Source organism: Canariomyces notabilis, assembly GCF_033297395.1.
Source record: "Canariomyces notabilis strain CBS 508.74 unplaced genomic scaffold N656scaffold_39, whole genome shotgun sequence".
NCBI lineage: Eukaryota > Fungi > Ascomycota > Sordariomycetes > Sordariales > Chaetomiaceae > Canariomyces > Canariomyces notabilis.
The window spans coordinates 90,059-105,722 of NW_027041861.1; the positions used below are offsets into that span (position 1 = coordinate 90,059).

At 54.8% G+C, this 15,664-nt stretch overlaps 8 protein-coding genes and 1 non-coding gene across 9 annotated transcripts in view; 4 read left to right on the forward strand and 5 right to left on the reverse strand.

Moving 5' to 3' along the window:
- The window catches only part of N656DRAFT_785016 (Zip-domain-containing protein), a 2,572-nt gene extending 1,783 nt beyond the window's left edge, over nt 1-789 (forward strand). Inside the window, exon 5 of the mRNA XM_064816288.1 lies at nt 61-789. Within this exon, the coding sequence (XP_064665261.1) occupies nt 61-319 (259 nt within the window). The 3' untranslated portion in view covers nt 320-789. The remainder of the gene's footprint in view (nt 1-60) is intronic.
- Nucleotides 790-1,113: 324 nt separating this feature from the next.
- N656DRAFT_719508 (uncharacterized protein) lies at nt 1,114-1,788 on the reverse strand (the record flags this gene model as incomplete). Its single annotated transcript, XM_064812375.1, has 1 exon — nt 1,114-1,788. The coding sequence occupies one exon, from the start codon at nt 1,786-1,788 to the stop codon at nt 1,114-1,116; it is 675 nt and encodes a 224-aa protein (XP_064665262.1).
- A 640-nt stretch (nt 1,789-2,428) lies between these two features.
- N656DRAFT_772387 (uncharacterized protein) lies at nt 2,429-4,024 on the reverse strand (the record flags this gene model as incomplete). The annotated part of the gene is made up of 1 exon (XM_064813924.1): nt 2,429-4,024. The coding sequence occupies one exon, from the start codon at nt 4,022-4,024 to the stop codon at nt 2,429-2,431; it is 1,596 nt and encodes a 531-aa protein (XP_064665263.1).
- A 428-nt stretch (nt 4,025-4,452) lies between these two features.
- On the forward strand, nt 4,453-4,538 carry N656DRAFT_t147. The gene has a single exon. It is a non-coding gene; the product is annotated as a tRNA-Asp (tRNA).
- A 155-nt stretch (nt 4,539-4,693) lies between these two features.
- Nucleotides 4,694-6,374, reverse strand: N656DRAFT_793029 (uncharacterized protein; the record flags this gene model as incomplete). Its single annotated transcript, XM_064817134.1, has 3 exons — nt 4,694-5,415; nt 5,496-6,123; nt 6,246-6,374. The coding sequence occupies 3 exons, from the start codon at nt 6,372-6,374 to the stop codon at nt 4,694-4,696; spliced, it is 1,479 nt and encodes a 492-aa protein (XP_064665264.1).
- Nucleotides 6,375-7,075: 701 nt separating this feature from the next.
- N656DRAFT_785019 (uncharacterized protein) lies at nt 7,076-7,575 on the reverse strand. The gene has a single exon (XM_064816289.1). The coding sequence runs from the start codon at nt 7,516-7,518 to the stop codon at nt 7,357-7,359; it is 162 nt and encodes a 53-aa protein (XP_064665265.1). The 5' UTR covers nt 7,519-7,575; the 3' UTR covers nt 7,076-7,356.
- Nucleotides 7,576-7,979: 404 nt separating this feature from the next.
- Nucleotides 7,980-10,333, forward strand: N656DRAFT_469570 (PLC-like phosphodiesterase). The gene has a single exon (XM_064809755.1). It carries the CDS (start codon nt 8,393-8,395, stop codon nt 10,187-10,189), a length of 1,797 nt encoding a protein of 598 aa, XP_064665266.1. The 5' UTR covers nt 7,980-8,392; the 3' UTR covers nt 10,190-10,333.
- A 6-nt stretch (nt 10,334-10,339) lies between these two features.
- N656DRAFT_802455 (uncharacterized protein) lies at nt 10,340-10,912 on the reverse strand (the record flags this gene model as incomplete). The annotated part of the gene is made up of 2 exons (XM_064818244.1): nt 10,340-10,463; nt 10,524-10,912. 2 exons carry the CDS (start codon nt 10,910-10,912, stop codon nt 10,340-10,342), a joined length of 513 nt encoding a protein of 170 aa, XP_064665267.1.
- A 980-nt stretch (nt 10,913-11,892) lies between these two features.
- On the forward strand, nt 11,893-12,889 carry N656DRAFT_470270 (uncharacterized protein). The gene is made up of 2 exons (XM_064809758.1): nt 11,893-12,191; nt 12,276-12,889. Exon 2 carries the CDS (start codon nt 12,316-12,318, stop codon nt 12,847-12,849), a length of 534 nt encoding a protein of 177 aa, XP_064665268.1. The 5' UTR covers nt 11,893-12,191; nt 12,276-12,315; the 3' UTR covers nt 12,850-12,889.
- Nucleotides 12,890-15,664: the final 2,775 nt, after the last annotated feature.

A 15,664-nucleotide genomic window follows, 5' to 3' on the forward strand; every position in this document is an offset into this window, starting at 1 on the left:
CCACCACCCCAACCCACCTCCTTTTTTTCCCCCCAGTCATTAATACCATTGTCCGAACAGTACACCAATAGGCCAAGCAATCGGCCTGGCCACTCACACACTGTACAGCCCAGACTCGGAGTTTGGCCTGATCCTCGTAGGCACCATGAACGCCGTCTCGTCCGGGCTGCTTGTCTTTGCCGCCCTGATCGAACTGCTCGCCGAGGACTTTCTCAGCGACCACAGCTGGGGCGTCCTGCGCGGCCGCAAGCGTGTTGTTGCGTGCCTCCTTGTGCTGTTCGGCGCCGTCTGCATGAGCCTTGTCGGCGCCTGGGCTTGATCAAGGCTCGTTCGCTTTGCTAACAGGAAGGGTAGATGAGTAAGTGGGTGATCAGCAGCCGGTGCCGCGGGGTGAGCTGCTCGGGTGGGCCGTGCTGTGATAGATTGTGGGGTGAGTGACTTGTTCTGCGTACCTATGACATGTTTTGTGTGAGGATAGGAGGTTGTTGTGCAGGGGAATTGGTGGAAGCGGGATTTTGGTTATAAGCGTTCTAGTTGTGCTAAGTGTATCCAGCATAAGCGCACCGGCTACCTGCCCAGGCTGGTGGTTGCCATGGCGTCGTAGCGCGTGCAAGCGGTTGGATAGGGAAGGGTGCAGGTGCTTGGATGTTTGATAGCTGACGAACAAGCATCGAATGCCATCGTCGATACAGTTTGATAGCTCAACCATTGTAGGTTTTAAGATGTCTTTCGTTTTGGGCAGAGCGGGATCCAGACTCCTGAGGGCAGGTACTGTCATCTGGCCTGGGCGCTAAGGAAAACCCTGGCGTTTTGAGTCGCTCGAGTGCTGTTGAGGGCAGCCTACAATTGCCTTGAGCGTGGAGATGGTCTGTATGCTGCTTGCACTGGAAATCTTAGCTCAAGGCGACTGCGGTCAGCGATGGAATCTCTTGATGCCACTATCTCATTCTCTAGCAAATGTCCCAGCAGAGGAGATCCTTCGAATCTAGTGTCTAGTGTCTCGGTGCAGGGGAGTCCACATGTAAATGTATGTCGGGTTTCCAAGCTACCGTATGTAGTATCCAAACTCGATTCCTTCAAGGCCATACAAAACTCCCACCCCCTTTTTTGCCTTCAGTGGTAAGAGAAGCCCCTCTTCAACCTCTGGAGCCCTGAAGAGGTAGTCGTCAGATGCGCTCGGCCGGTATCGTCCGCCATTATCCCGACTCCATTCATCCACTTTCTGCCATTCTTGGATTCCACACTCGACCGACTGAGTAGCGAGTTGGTGGGTGGTTTCGAATTCCACGCCAGCAACACAAGATTTGCAATATCATCCCATGCGACGATTGTAGGGACCGGCTCCTTAAACCAGAGCCGCGACAGCAGCATAACGTAGACAAAGTAGGCGCCGAGGATGATGAAGTAGACGTACATGACGGCGAGCGCAAACGTCAAGGTCCCCCCGCGCTTTCCAGAGCCGTAGCCGTACCGTTCGGCCTCGAAAACAAAGCGTGTTCGCTGCGCCACGTTGTCGAGGACTTCTTGCGGGTTCTTGCCAAATTCAAGATTATCGGTTGTGGCATTCCAACTACCCGTCGAGACATTATAGTAAGGAGTGCCGTTCTTCCACCAATATACCAGATCACCCTCTAATGGCGCTCCCAAGTTGGCCATAGTAACGGAAGTATCGTTGTACGAACGCACCGCGAAACTGCCACGGGTTGATGAAACACGTGCCAGCCCGTCGGCCACGATCACACCGAGAATCTTTTCGATATACTGTTTGCTTCTGAGGCCGCCGTTCATGTTGGGGTCACCCCCAAAACGAAGAGTAGGGTCATATTGGTAGACCCTCAGCGTCTCGTTTACTGTACTATATCTGTAACGTGTCATCAGTTCCTCGAATATATTCCCAATCGCTGTGGTTTCTCCAGTCGTCCATTTGTCGCGGTCCTCCGTTACATTCATCATCGCCATCAGGTACTTAGCCCAGTCATGCTCCATTCTAATCGCTGGGCCCTGGAGCCCACTGATCGTTGAGCCGTGGAGCCCATTGAGGTATAGTTTGTTGACCGCCGGGATATTTAGAAGATAATCCGTGACATTGCTTCGAACAATATTGCTCTCCCTGGGCGATATAGAGAGAGACGCGGGTATCCAGTGAGCTATGATGGTGCAAGCATAGATTCTGGCTCCGACTCCAAGTCTGCGGTCACTTCCATTGCGGTAGACGAATTTGGGAAATGCAACCGATGCTAGCATGGGGTGAGTTTCGGTGGCGTTTGGTCCGGACAGGAAGACCCTTCCGGCAATCGGTACTTCTTCAGATAAATCCTTGGGCTCCTAGAAAACCGCCAGGAGCCTGTTAGTGAATTTATCCTTTCGGAGGGCAATTGCAGCGCGGCACGAGGCGCAGGTATGCTACCCGGGTTGATTAGGGTACCTCTTACCAAATATCTGGGGGAACGGGTATAAGTTCGTCTCCCATGAGCATATTCTCACAGTTGGAATCACCCAGACAATTCAGGTGCAGATTCCCTAGCGTATCCGAAACATTGATTACAGCATGGCCGGCTCTCAAATCGTCATCATCGTACACGGTACAATACGTCTGGACAAGTGGCTGGAAAATTTGCGACTCGCTTGACGTTGATAACCTGAATCTTGAGGCATCGTGGATAGTGCCGGCGTCATTGCGTGGATCTTTGATATAAGCCAGAAGGCGGCCAATGGAAAGAAGCGGTGGTACCGAAATTGTGGTCACAATGGCGCCACTCAAACCCATCCCACCCATGGTTCTGACGGAGAGTTGGCGCATCACCTCGTTCGTAGGGTCCTGCAGAAGTAGGTCTCTCCCAAGATCCGAACTCTTCCATCCTTGGACCCAATTCCACAGGTCCGAGTAGCCGCCCGCAGGACACCAGAAGGCATACCAGCCTTTGAAACCATTGCACGAGTCGAAGTCGTGGTCTTTCTCCAAGAGAGCTTCGTGAACCACACGCGGCCGAGTCCTGTTTGGAGCGAGATCATAGAAAACAGGTGACTGAAAGTTGCGAAAAGGACCGGGAAGCGGATACCAGTCGAGCTCAGGAACCAACAGGATAGCCGAGGACGGGCCGACGAGTGTAGCTATCATGGTGTTGACGAAGAGGATAAGGCCCAAGGACCACCAAGCACCGCTCCCAATGGCGCGCCAAAATGGCCCGCTGAAAGCGTACGGAATATCGCCGACCCGGTAGGCGCCCGTCAACAAACCAAACGGAAGACGTGAGCCAACAAGACGTCGTTTGAACATCTTCAATGTGAGAGCGCCAAGCGAGGCCACAACCAGCAACTCGTGCACTTTGGCAACAAGCTGGAGACCATTCCTAATGCCATCCACCGTAATATAGTCGGTTTCACGTGGATTGGATTTTGGGGGACTCCAAGACTCATCAAACCAGTAGACCCGCTTGAAGTTGATGGTAACAAGCGCCACGGACATGGCCAAAGGCAACAGGTGCACCAGTGATGTCCAAAGGCGTGCACTGGTTCCAAGAAGAATGGGCTCACCATCGGCTGGGTGCGATATGCTTGGTGGTAGGGGACCTAAGAGCGGTGTAGTAGGTTGGGTGGCATCTTTTGGCTTTGACTTCTTCACGTTGTCCGAGTCGGAATCGCCAGTCGCCTCGATATCATGCTCATGGTCGCCTAAATCGTTGTCGACTTCTGAGACTTCAACACAGGTCTGGCGGGATGGCTTCGACCCCTTTTCGGGAGGATCGGCAGACTCAATTCGATTCCCACGCCCTCTCTCGTCGTCATCGAGCTGGGGGATTTCCGTGTACGTCTCCCGTGAAGCCAGAGATAGCCCTGAATCGATACTGTTGATATGACCCGTGGACTGGGCGCTATTTTCGCGGTCGCCTTGATCGTCACCAATCTCAATGTGGGTTTGTGAGGAGGTTTTTGGGTCCGTCGCAATGTCTCCCAAATCGCCATTGAGTTCGTGTTGGGAGATTGTGGTGGAAGCTTGTCGAAACGGTTCTTTTGGCTGACTCATTGCGAAATCCATCGATCATGACTTCCGACTTGAGTGATTCCTGTACATGTATTGTCTCATCGAGCCGCCGTCTTGGTTACCAGTAGAAATTACTAGAGAAGGAGCAGAGAAGCAGGCGGCTGCAGCTTATAGATTCAGGCAGACCCCTAATCCCATCCTGGAAGACACAACACAGCCTCTACGGTAGGTCTTCGTCATCGGGTAGCCGGGAGGTGGGGGCGGCGCTAATAACCGATCTCACTCGCAGCAAACAACTCGAGTGCTTGCCTTCACCAGGCTGTTCAGCTACAGGAGTGAAACGGTTGCCTCCTGCAAGACGATGGCACAGCTGAAGAGTCACGAGCGGAAAGCACGGTATCACCTTATAGAAACTAAGTCCCGACAGTCCGGCAACCATGCGCACTACGACTGGTGCTCACACCAGTAAATCTTCCGTAGTATAGTGGTCAGTATGTGAGCTTGTCACCTGAAGCTGACATCGCTCGAGACCCGGGTTCAATTCCCGGCGGGAGAGACCTTTTTGCCGTATCAACCAAGATGCCTTGTTTCTTGCGAGGAGAAACCAACTCAGAAAAAATTTTGCCCCTTTCGATTTCCGAATTATACCACTCGTCTGTTGTCGGGTAAGGTATCTATCTATACCCGCAACACAACAGTTCCTATGAGGCCTCAGTTCAACGGCAATATCGTCAGGCCACAGGGCAGGACAACGTCTTCAGGGCCCTTGTCATTGACAAAGCTCAAGGAAATCTCGTGCGAGTCCGATTCATCCTCAACAATGATCGTCCTAGGCGCACCCCGGTGATGGTCCGGCTTGGAAGTCCCATCCGCATTCTCAACCGCCCGCGCAATCAAGTCGGCGATCGCCTTCTTCAACGGACACATCGTGAATATGGTGCTAGCCTCAATAGTCTCAAGCAACCGGCTCGTCTTGTCGCGGCCCATCCTCCAAATCTCGTCCAGCGCGCGCACCACCGCGCCCTCCGTCAGCGTCACGGCGTAGTCCTTGTGCGCCCACTGCGAGCTGGCCAGCCGGCGCAGGAACAACACGATCCCGGCCACTGCCTGCGCCAAAAGCACCGCGCGCTCATGCGGGCTCAGGCTCATCAGCAGGGTGTTTTGAGACCTTGGCTCGCCGACCTCCACCCCGCTGCGCGGCCCCAGGCACTCGGCTAGCAGCGGCTTCTGCTGCGACGCGTCGAATGTCGCGTCCAAGACTCGGCCCAAAAGGGACGGTGCGACCAATGTCGCCGCCGTGTCGCGCATGTTGAACAGCTGCACGGCTTTGGCGAAGAAGTTGGGTAGGATGTCGCCCATGTCGACCCCGTGCAGCTTGCGCGCGTGGCCCGTGTCGACGGAGAAGTACTCGGTTGCTGCCGTGTCGGCGCAGACTGGTTGGCAAGGGGTTGAGCGTGTCAGGCCATGGTGATCACAGTGGTGGTAAGCTTGGGGGAGGTGAATTGAAACTCACATTGAGTGGATATCGAAGCCGAGTTCCGCTGGGCTGCAGCAAAGGCAAGCCGGACCCATCTCTGCCGCAGCCCTGCCAGCGTCGTCTCGGCAAGCGCCAGGAAGCTACTCTCGTCATCATCCGAGACGCAGACGCGAGGTATTATCCTCCCGTTGCTATCGCCCAGCGCGTCGGCCCATTTCCTTCCTATCTGCTTCTCAAACTTCTCCGACGACAGATCTCGGAGGATGTGGGACACGACCACCTTGGACTGCCCGTACGACTGCGCGCCATGCGACCAGTCGAGCCGGACCTGACTTACAAACTCGTTGTACTTGGTGAAGACGAGGACGGCGGGGACATTAGATGCCAACGAGCCCAGCGCCTCGTTGAAGAAACGCCGCTCGAGCTGCCCTACCGGCCGTCCGACCTCGCTCGCCACGCAGTACCATATGCAGTGTACACGGTCCTCGAGTCTTGTGGAAGGGGTCGAGCGCGAGACGAGGAAGTTGCAGACTTGGTCGTACACGTGCTCATCGTCGGCCCAAAAGTTGGGCGACGTATGGATAGCCAGTCGCTCGTTCTGGCCGTGCAAGTCGAGCTCTTGCTCGATGCTCTGGCTTCCGTTGAATGCATCGTCGACGAGCTTCTATGGGTTGTCCGGGTCAGTGCTACTGCTTAGGGTAAAAACAGTGACGTTCCAGACTCAGCCAGAGGCTTCAGGGGCTCGCAAGAGTGATGCAAGGTAATTACAACCACCAACAACCATACCTTTTCGAGATCGACGCCGAATATCCTCGAGAACAGTTCCTGTTTGGTCGATTCAGGGTTGCCCAGCACCAGGATGCGGAATTTGGGACATCCAGCCAGGAACTGGGACGGGGGTGACAGAGTGACCATGGGACTCGTCAAGTTACCTGCCATTTTGTTGTTTCTCACCGAAGTGCAGGATGCACGTCATACAGAATATCCGCGTGCCTATGGAGGTCTGACGCAGTTTTATGTCTCGGGCTCTACGGCATGTTTTTCTGGTGCCAGGGAGTTCGTGCGGCAATGAGTGGTCTGATGACACCACGCGCGCGTCACGGTCACACCACGGTTCGCCTCGAGAACACGGCACCCAACTTCTGACGGTCGAGTCGTCTCTTGGCCTAGGAACGATACTCCGCACTGACCAGCAGGGAATGTCCTGCTCGAAAAGGTTCAAGGAGACGTCGATGTGCCCCGCCGGCCGCGGTCCGAGCCGAATTGCTTGTTGATCCTTTTGCCCATTCTGTGATAGCGCGAGGGATCGTCAGGGTCTTCTCTAACTATTTCGCATGGCAGGCCGTCGCGGACAATGCGGAATCAGGGGTAGGTCCAAAAGACTATTAAGTGGTGGTGAATTGTAAGTCTAGTGAGCTCAACTATTAGTAGGTGTTCCTGACTCTAAGGTGTTGTCATAACTACCTAGTCCCATTATTGGATCACAGCTTAGGTTGTCTGAATGATTGCATTACGGAGTACAAATATCAGGAAAGGGCAGTTTATCATGACTCGGACATATTCGCAGTTGTATGATATCACGGCTTGTTGTATTCTGTGTTGTCAATATTGATGCGAGAACACCCAGATTTGGTGGTGAAGTCTATAGCAGTAAACTATTACTGGTCTGATGTGAGCACCATAATGAGCTCATGACTGTCCGACCTCTTGTAGAGATATCTTTTGCGACCAATATTATCGAATGGTCACTTCAGTTACCTTGAGGCTTGAGCTCACTCGGCCGAACTGTTCTGTGAGAAGTGACGGTCGAGTATCATCAAACGAGGGTGAATGAACCTTCAAATATTCACGGCTCAAGACAGCATATTCCATGGTTGAAGGCTCCGGAGTTCGTCACTCAACTGTACGACGGAAGCGGCCGAGATCTGATGTAAGCAGCCGGAGTGGGCGGCCGCAGAGTCGATGGGTTGGGTTTCGTGGGGTCGAAGGATCGGGCCGGCCTAATCCTCAAGTGCCTCGTGTGTCCTTTGACACTGCCGAATGAAGAGACGGGCATCATTCCATTTCCATATGGAGAAGTGGCAAAAGGGGCCACTGACCCAATCATCACTAGTACCGGGCCGATATCTCCCACTCGAACTTTGAGAAGTTCTTCATCTTAACAGCATTCATATAGGTAGCCAGTCGATCCACGGCAAAATGGCGGGAAAATGCGACTGGACACAGCTCACCTGCCTTAAATGGTGTCTCGGGTTTATGTCGAAGTGTGGACATGGCATGCGGTGGTTGCGTCCAGCTGGCTGCCGGAACTGGCCAAGTCTGGTGACCCAAGGCCGTCTACACAGGGATAAGCGCTCATGATTGTGTTGAGAGGCAGCCATTAACGTTACAGCAACAGAGATCTCAGGGTCGTTCAGGGGTCGCGGGGTTGACGCCACAGGGCATGGGTGCGAGAACACCACTGATTGGACAAGGCAGGATCCAACTTCCTGAACGAAATGCCCAACAGAGGGAAAAAGGGGGGAACATGGCACATTGACATTCTCGCATTGGATTGGAACTTACCATCAACATGAACATGAAGCCAAGGAGGAGGGGGTCATTGGATACATCCTATATATCAACCATGTTCGCCCTCTCAAGATGAGGGTAGTCCAATACCCAAGCTAGCCCTGGCCGAGCCCCTGGCCGATGATCAGTCAAGGTTGAAGTAACCTTCAACGACAAACTCCCAATTGCGGATGCAGACGGGGCGAGCAGAGGAAGGAGCTGGCTTTCCCACGGCAGTCGTTCTTTCCAAAAACTGATGAATTAGTTCTTAACCCTGACTTTCGGCTGGCAAGAGCGCCAACGCATTGTGTCGGGTCTCTCCTCATCAAGTTCTACCCCTTATACCGTCTTTTTTGGGTACTGTTTGGTATTTTCAATCAGCCATGAAGGGGCTCGGGTCCCTGGCCATTCTGGCCAGTTATGCATGGCTCCTGGTGAGCGGGCAAACCGACGTGTGCCGTGTGCGAGACCGCACATTCAGCACCGAGCCCATGCCAGGAGGCAGCCACCAGCCCGCCGACAAGATGAACCCCGTGTCGGGTGCGGTGAGCACCAGGTTCTACGTCACGGTGGTGAACCTCACGCCGCACCGCATCCGGCTGGAGAACACGCACTCGTACCAGATGGACATATTCGACTTTGGCGATGTCCCTCAGGGGCGGGCACGCCAGAACAGGGTCAAGTACCGCGGCACTTGGGCTACGGGGGACGACGCCGGCGAGGCCTACTACCGTATTGACGGCACCGATAAGACCTTCGCTCTGAGGCTCAAGTCATACATCCCAAATTCCGCTCCGCGCCGCGTTGTCCTGGATCTCAGCGGCATGGGGCTCGGCCAGCGCGAGTACGTGTTCCCAGGCGCGGAGACATCGGTGTCTCTGGTCATCACGGGCAGCAACCGCTTTGGCTTCCAGGCATCGCTGCGGCACGGCCCCGGCAACTGGATGCGCCGAATGTACAACGTGATCCGAGACCGCAAAGTCCGGCACCTGGTCATGCCCGGCACCCACGACTCGGGCATGAGCCGGATCACGGACAAGATCACCAGCATCGGCAGCGAAACCAACACACAGAACCAGGGCATCAACATCTACGACCAGCTCCGCGCAGGATCCCGCTGGTTCGATCTCCGCATTGGCTCCATCCACCCCAACGACAACGCCGGACGGTACAACGGGTTCTGGGTGCTGCACGTCAATGACGAGCTGGCCACGCTTGCCATCGGAAACTCGGGTGAGTCCCTGGACGACGTCATCAGCGAGGTCAACCGGTTCACGAGCGAGAACCCAGGCGAGATCATCTTCTTCAGCATCCGCTACCTCGTTGGGAGGTACGAGTTCCCAGACCGCGGCCCCATCATGTGGAACACGGCCATGGTCAACGACTTCTTCTCCAAGCTCCGGGCCATCAACAACCGCTGCCTCAACCTGGACACCAGCACCGGATTTGAAAACCAAAAGGCGTCTTATTTCATGGACCAGAACGAGGGCAAGGGCTGTGTCATTCTGCTGCTCAATGGCCAGCTCCCCGGCGACGTTCCCAAGGAGTCATTCGGCGACGGCATCTACCACATCAGGCGCATCGGTATTCAAGACCACTGGTCCAACAAGCAGACTGCCGACGCCATGGCTCCGGACCAGATCGCGAAATGGAGGTCATTCAACCGCGGCGGCGGCTCGGACTACGGCAATCTGCACATTGCGCAGTGGCTGGTGACGCCGGACGCCGTGGCCTCGACGGTCCTGTCGCTCCAAGCCTATGCCATCCAGCCGACCAACCCCTCGCTGTACTGGGCCGGCGTCAACGGCATGGATCCGGAGCACTGGCCCAACGTGCTCATGGTCGACTACATCGGCGTGCAGCAGCGGGACCAGTGGGGCTGGGACCAGCTCAGCGCCGAGTTGTACACCCTGGCGGTTGGTTTGAACTTGTACATGGTCAGTGAGAACTGTGATGTCCATGGTAAAAAGTCCCCGCTGCTTAGAAGTCGCGGCATGGGCACGGAGGAAGACCAACAGCGCCTTGAAACGTCCTGGAACGGCATCATCTTTGCCAACGGCACGACCATCAACAACCCGCCGCCGACGCTCCATCTTGGACGGGTTGAGATCTTGCGGAATGGCACTGTGCTTGGCAACGGCACTGTGTTGGAGACGAGCATCCCGAACCCTTGGTTCTAGGTTGGATAAGCATGCATTGGAAACAAACCTGTACATAGTACCCCTAGTAGTGTCTATTCTGCATCGTTACGAGTATCGCAAGTTAATAATACCTAACCACCAACGCTCACCCATGCTCCAACCCTAGCACAAAAGATGACGGCCTCGCTGTTAATCAATCTCCGCCCTCGGCTGTCTCCCGCTCGGCCCGGTCTGCCCCCGACCGTCCACATCGACGCCCATCTTCCGCGCATCCTTGATTTGCTCCCTAGCCACCGACTGCTGTGCCTTTTTTCTGTGCGAACCATGTCAGCACTTTTCACTCTCAATTAGGGACCTTACTATGTCACGAAACGAAATAAGAAAAACTCGCCTCTCCAGATCCGCCTCGTTCGCCTCAAGCGACACCTCGCCCCTTCCCCTTCCATGCAGACTCTCAAGCTGAAGATCACCGGACTGACTGGTATCGTTCTCATCATTGTACTGATATCTCTGCGCCCCAGACTTTTTGGCCACGGCCCTTGCCACGTCGCCCTCAGCAAACGTCTCAAGCTGCTGGTCCGCGTCGACACTGTCGTTCTGTCTTACTTGACCAGATTCGTTACCAGCCACAGCGTACCCCGTGGCCTGCCGCTCGCGCTCCGTGGTTGGTTCGCCGCCACGCACGCCGTGTCCTAGAGCCGAGGGCATGCCGCCTTCGTGGTGGAACTTCTCGTCTTGGGAGTAATCTTGTGGTGAGGGCATGTTTGTCTCGGGCTTTGCGCAGGTTCGGAACTTATCACTAAGTCGTAAATGTAACTAAGTCGAGGTATCTGGATATGGATGATGCAGGTTGATCAGTATTTAGATTTTAAAGACGATGAGGAGCGGTTTGTTTATGTAGGAAGGAGACGGGATGGGATGTAAGTGCAGTGTTCGCCAGATAAATCATGGAGCGAGTGCGGGATGATGATCATGACGTAAACGGTAAAGGGGCTTCAAGTTCGAGCATTATGCAACCTTCAACCACGTTGTTTCCATGCTGCATTTGCAGTTAAAACTCTCAATTAGCAAATCTTCTGAGCGGGCTCTCATTCTTGTCTATTATAACTGTCTCCCTTCAGAAATATTATTGCGTTTCCTCCTACCTTCCCTAGGTACCTAGGTAGTCATGCTGGCGAAATGCATGTAGTGACATGTCTAAGAGCGCAACGAAAGTAGACGCCTGCAAGCATGCAGATAAGGTACCTAAGTTGCAGGACACTGATTTTCCATCGTTCGGCCGACAAGCAAAGTCGTTAAGATAGCGCATTCATTTGCAATCGCTGCAATAGAACTGGACACTGGTAATCATGCCCGGTAGACATGAGAAGTATACAGTAAGGTCAGAGCGACCGTACTCGTCGTTCTCGCTGTCCTGATTGCCAACCTGGAATCCCTTAGCTCCTCCATCCATCTCGTCAGGTACCTTCCATATCGTCATGTCCCAGGCACAATACCGCAAATACTCACTCGATAGGAAACTGCGCTAGAATCGACGCTACACTTTTGATCGCCTTTTTCGAATTGAAACCGAGACTTTTCTGAGAGCCAGGGAGAGCTTGGCAGTGCGGTCGCGCAGAATCCCAAGGTCGCTAATTGTAAATAGGTTTAGCGCAGTTTCCTAACGAATAAGTATATGCGGTATCTTAGGTGTCTACTGAGCACCTGCGGAAGGTTCCTCTGAACCTGGTTGATTCAGCTGCCGCTAGCCCCTGACAGCCTCTTTGAGGCGTTCCGGGCTAAGGTACTTATCTGTGAGAAATATATCTCTGCCTTACTTGCAGGGGAGTCTTCGTCTTCCTCTTTCCTACATCTTTGGCTTCCAAGTTCGATTCAACTGTCGAAGTACATCATTTGAATGCTTGTCCCTATCGTACCATCCTATCGTTGTGGCAATTAGATTCCGTTGAACTGGCCGACTGGATACTTCACTCCATCGTAGCTTCCCTATCCTTGTGGCACTTGACACAAGCGCTGTGCATTTTGTTGTGGAGATTGCATCGTGAGCCTGACCTGCATCCTTTCACCTCGACGGAGATTATCTTTGCCTAGCTGCCATACTAGAGTCTAACGTTGCCCCAGGCAGGGCTCTCGGAGTCTTGAGGCTAACTTGTCGGACCAAATGCATGCCATCGGAGCTGAACGACCAGTTCATTCTGGACCACTTGGCGGGCGCCGCGCTGAAATCGCTAAAATCGCCTTTGTTTCTCTTCCTCCTTCCCCCGTGTATGCTGTCATGTGTGGCCATGGATCCTCTCACGATATTCGGCGCCGCCGCCGCTTGCGCCCAACTCGCGACGCTCATCACCCGTGTTACGTCTAACCTCATTGCCCTGAAGGATCGATGGTCAGAAGGTGCACAGTCACTCCAGCTCCTGGTCACGAAACTCTCAACATTCGGGCCACCCTGTCTCAAATCAGCGATTGAGCCAAAACTAGCCCGTTTACAAGTCCCAATGGCGAAGAAATGCGTGACAGCCTCGGTGTGGCCATGGAAGGCTGCCAGGTCATCATCGATGCCCTCGATTGTGATGTTGCGGGGCTGCTTGGTCATGGTGATTCCATCGCTTCGCGCGTCAAACAGTTCTTCATGGAGTCTACGATCAAGGATCACGAAGCGCGTCTCGATTCCAAGATCGTGGCTCTACACCTGCTCTTGAGTGCAGCCCACTGGTGCGTCTTGACCTTCAAGTCCAGGGAGAGCCCGAGGGCATTTAGCCATTCGTGCTGCACTGGCTGGAGCTGCTCCCGTCGCTCCGAGTCAGCAGCCTCGGCTACGGTCCCGTGTTTGCGGGCCACCGGCCACTCGTACTTGGTCTAAACTCTGAACACCACAGACCCCGAACTGACAGCGGTGTTTCTTCAGCCTGAACCTCTCAGAACAAGTCAGCCTTCTGCAGCAAACAGCTACTCGGAAAGTCTTCCAGCGCATCCATGACGACACGAGCACCATACGAGAACAGTCGACCGTTCGAGACACCCAGCAATCTTCAATCGCCATATCATCTGACGCAGCGTCAATATCAGGCAATGGGAGAAGATTGGATCGAGTCGAGCCTGACACAGCCTCGTCAATGGCTTCTAATGTCGTTCCTTCAGAAGCAAGCCACAATAGCGGCAATGAACCGGATCCAACTTGGCAGCGCTCAGCGCCATTCGAGATGTTGCGCTACGTCGGGTCTCGCACGCCTGTCTCACCAGCCAGCGACCAGAGCTCGAAATGGAGTAGCCTCTTGTACTTGAATAAGTCTCTGTCATCCAACACATCGCTTTCGACCGACTCACCCAAGTCACCATCCCCAACGCTCCTCCAGGGTATTAGTCGGCTTCAACTATCCGCTGCCTACTGGTCGGGCAAGGAGGATGCCACGATGTCGCCAAGGTCCCAGCTGAGCATTCGGTTTCCCGGCGAACTTGCAGCCACCGACATATATCTCCAATCCGATGGAGACCGCCCGCCGCAGAAGGCCATTGTTGCGGCCCAGAGAGGCGATCATGCCGAGATGGCATCGCTTCTCCGTCGGAGGGCTGACATCGAATCCCCGCATCGACAAACTGGGAGGACGCCCCTTGCCGTCGCCTGCCATTGTGGTCATAACGATGTCGTAGAGCTTTTGATTACTGAGGGCGCCAAGATTCGATCTAGGGACAGGCACAACTTCTCACCGCTTCACCTTGCAGCGGCTAATGGACACTGCCATATCATCGACTCGCTGCTTGACCGGGGCGCTGATATTGACGCTCGCGGGCCTCAAGGCAAAACACCTTTGAGGGTGGCCTGCGAACATGGGCAGCTGGATGTCATTCGCCTCTTGACCAAGCGTCGAGCCATGGTTGACAGCCTTGACGTTGCACAAAAGACACCACTTCACGCAGCTAGTGAGATTGGCGACGATGAAGTCGTAGCGCTCCTCTTGCAGTTGGGGGCAAACAAAGACGCAAAAGACTCCCAACTGAGAACACCCCTTCACTCTGCTTGCATTTTCGGCCGGTCACAGGTTGTGGAAAGCCTCATTGATGCCAAGTCGGATATTGAGGCACAGGAAGAGGAGGGCCTCACTCCGCTAGCGGCGGCAGCACGCTTGGGACTTACTGCCGTCATGGAGCTGCTCCTACATCGGAAGGCGTCACCTCGAGCCCGAAGCGCCGGCGATTTGACAGCCCTCCACTGGGCAAGCTACAAGAGCCATGAAGAAGCGGTTGGACTCCTGATCGGGAGCAGAAAGGCCGAGCTGGATGCCCGAAGCATCAATGGGCGCACTCCACTACACCTGGCTGCCATGGGTCGCAGCTTTGGCGCCATAGAGAAACTCGTAAATGCCGGTGCAGCTATCGAAGCTGAGTGCCACAAGCAGGACCGCCCACTCCACTACGCATGTCGACACGCTACCGCCAGCGAAGTCTCGCTGCTGCTGAGTGCCGGGGCTCAATGCAATGTTCAGAATGCTACCGGCGAATCACCCCTTCACATCGCCGTCGGGAATGGAGCGCTCAAAGTTGTAAAGGCCTTGGTTGCCCGAGGTGCTCGGGTGGATGCCGTGGATAATAAGGGGTCAGACCCCTTGCCATTGCTTGTTTGGCTGGACACACGGAGATCGTCGAGTACTTGCTCACAGGCGGTGCGGCGGTCAAGGGAGTTGGAGATGCCCCAGTCTGCCTCGCAGCCAGTGGAGGCCACGTGCAGATAATCCAGGCCCTATTGCAGCATGGCGGCGCGGTGCGTGAGGTTGACGCCCAAGGTCGGGAGCCACTGAGGAGAGCGGCTTTCGGAGGCCACGTCGAGGCCGTCGCTTGTCTGTTGGGCAAGGGAGCTCGGGCGAGCGACCTTGAAGCCCCCGCCAGCTTCGTATTTGTATCGACGGCAACGACAGAACAGCGCAAGCAAATACAGGACCTGTTAAGCAAAACCATCGAGAGCGAGCTGAACGAATATCAGCGTGTCATGCACCTCGATAGTGTTGCCACAGTCGTCAACTCTCCCGGGAATGTGCCCGAGCTGCCAGTGGAAAGAGACAACGGGATGGTAAGGGAAGTGTCTACTGGAACGCGTCCCCCGCCTTCCCCATCCGGGCCACCACGCGCGGTCTCTGGGGCTCGTCACATCGTGGCAGATAGTGAGCAAGATACTGAGTCCTATTCTGAACGTGAGAGTACACGCCCAGCACCGTACTTTCAGCCCGTCCCCGACGGTATCCCGCAGATGTCAGCCCCGAAAGGACCAAAATCGTCCTCATTCTCGTCCTCCTTTATTTCCCCAGGCTATCACATACGAAAACATTTTCGATCATATGAGGGCAGTGTCCCAGGTGGAAATCCTGCACCCCAACCACCCGTCAATTCTCTACCTCAAAAACCGAGTTCTTATACACCTCAATACCCATTACACCCCATAATAGCAGCATCCCCACGTTCAACCATAGGGCCATCGCCACCAATTAGCTTGTATCCTCCCGGACCGGATACCTTTTCGCCGTC

Bases quoted from the DNA above. Each gene is read 5' to 3' on its own strand.
- N656DRAFT_470270 (XM_064809758.1), top strand. From the start codon at position 12,316: ATGCCATCGGAGCTGAACGACCAGTTCATTCTGGACCACTTGGCGGGC.
- N656DRAFT_469570 (XM_064809755.1), top strand. From the start codon at position 8,393: ATGAAGGGGCTCGGGTCCCTGGCCATTCTGGCCAGTTATGCATGGCTC.
- N656DRAFT_785019 (XM_064816289.1), bottom strand. From the start codon at position 7,518: ATGATGCCCGTCTCTTCATTCGGCAGTGTCAAAGGACACACGAGGCAC.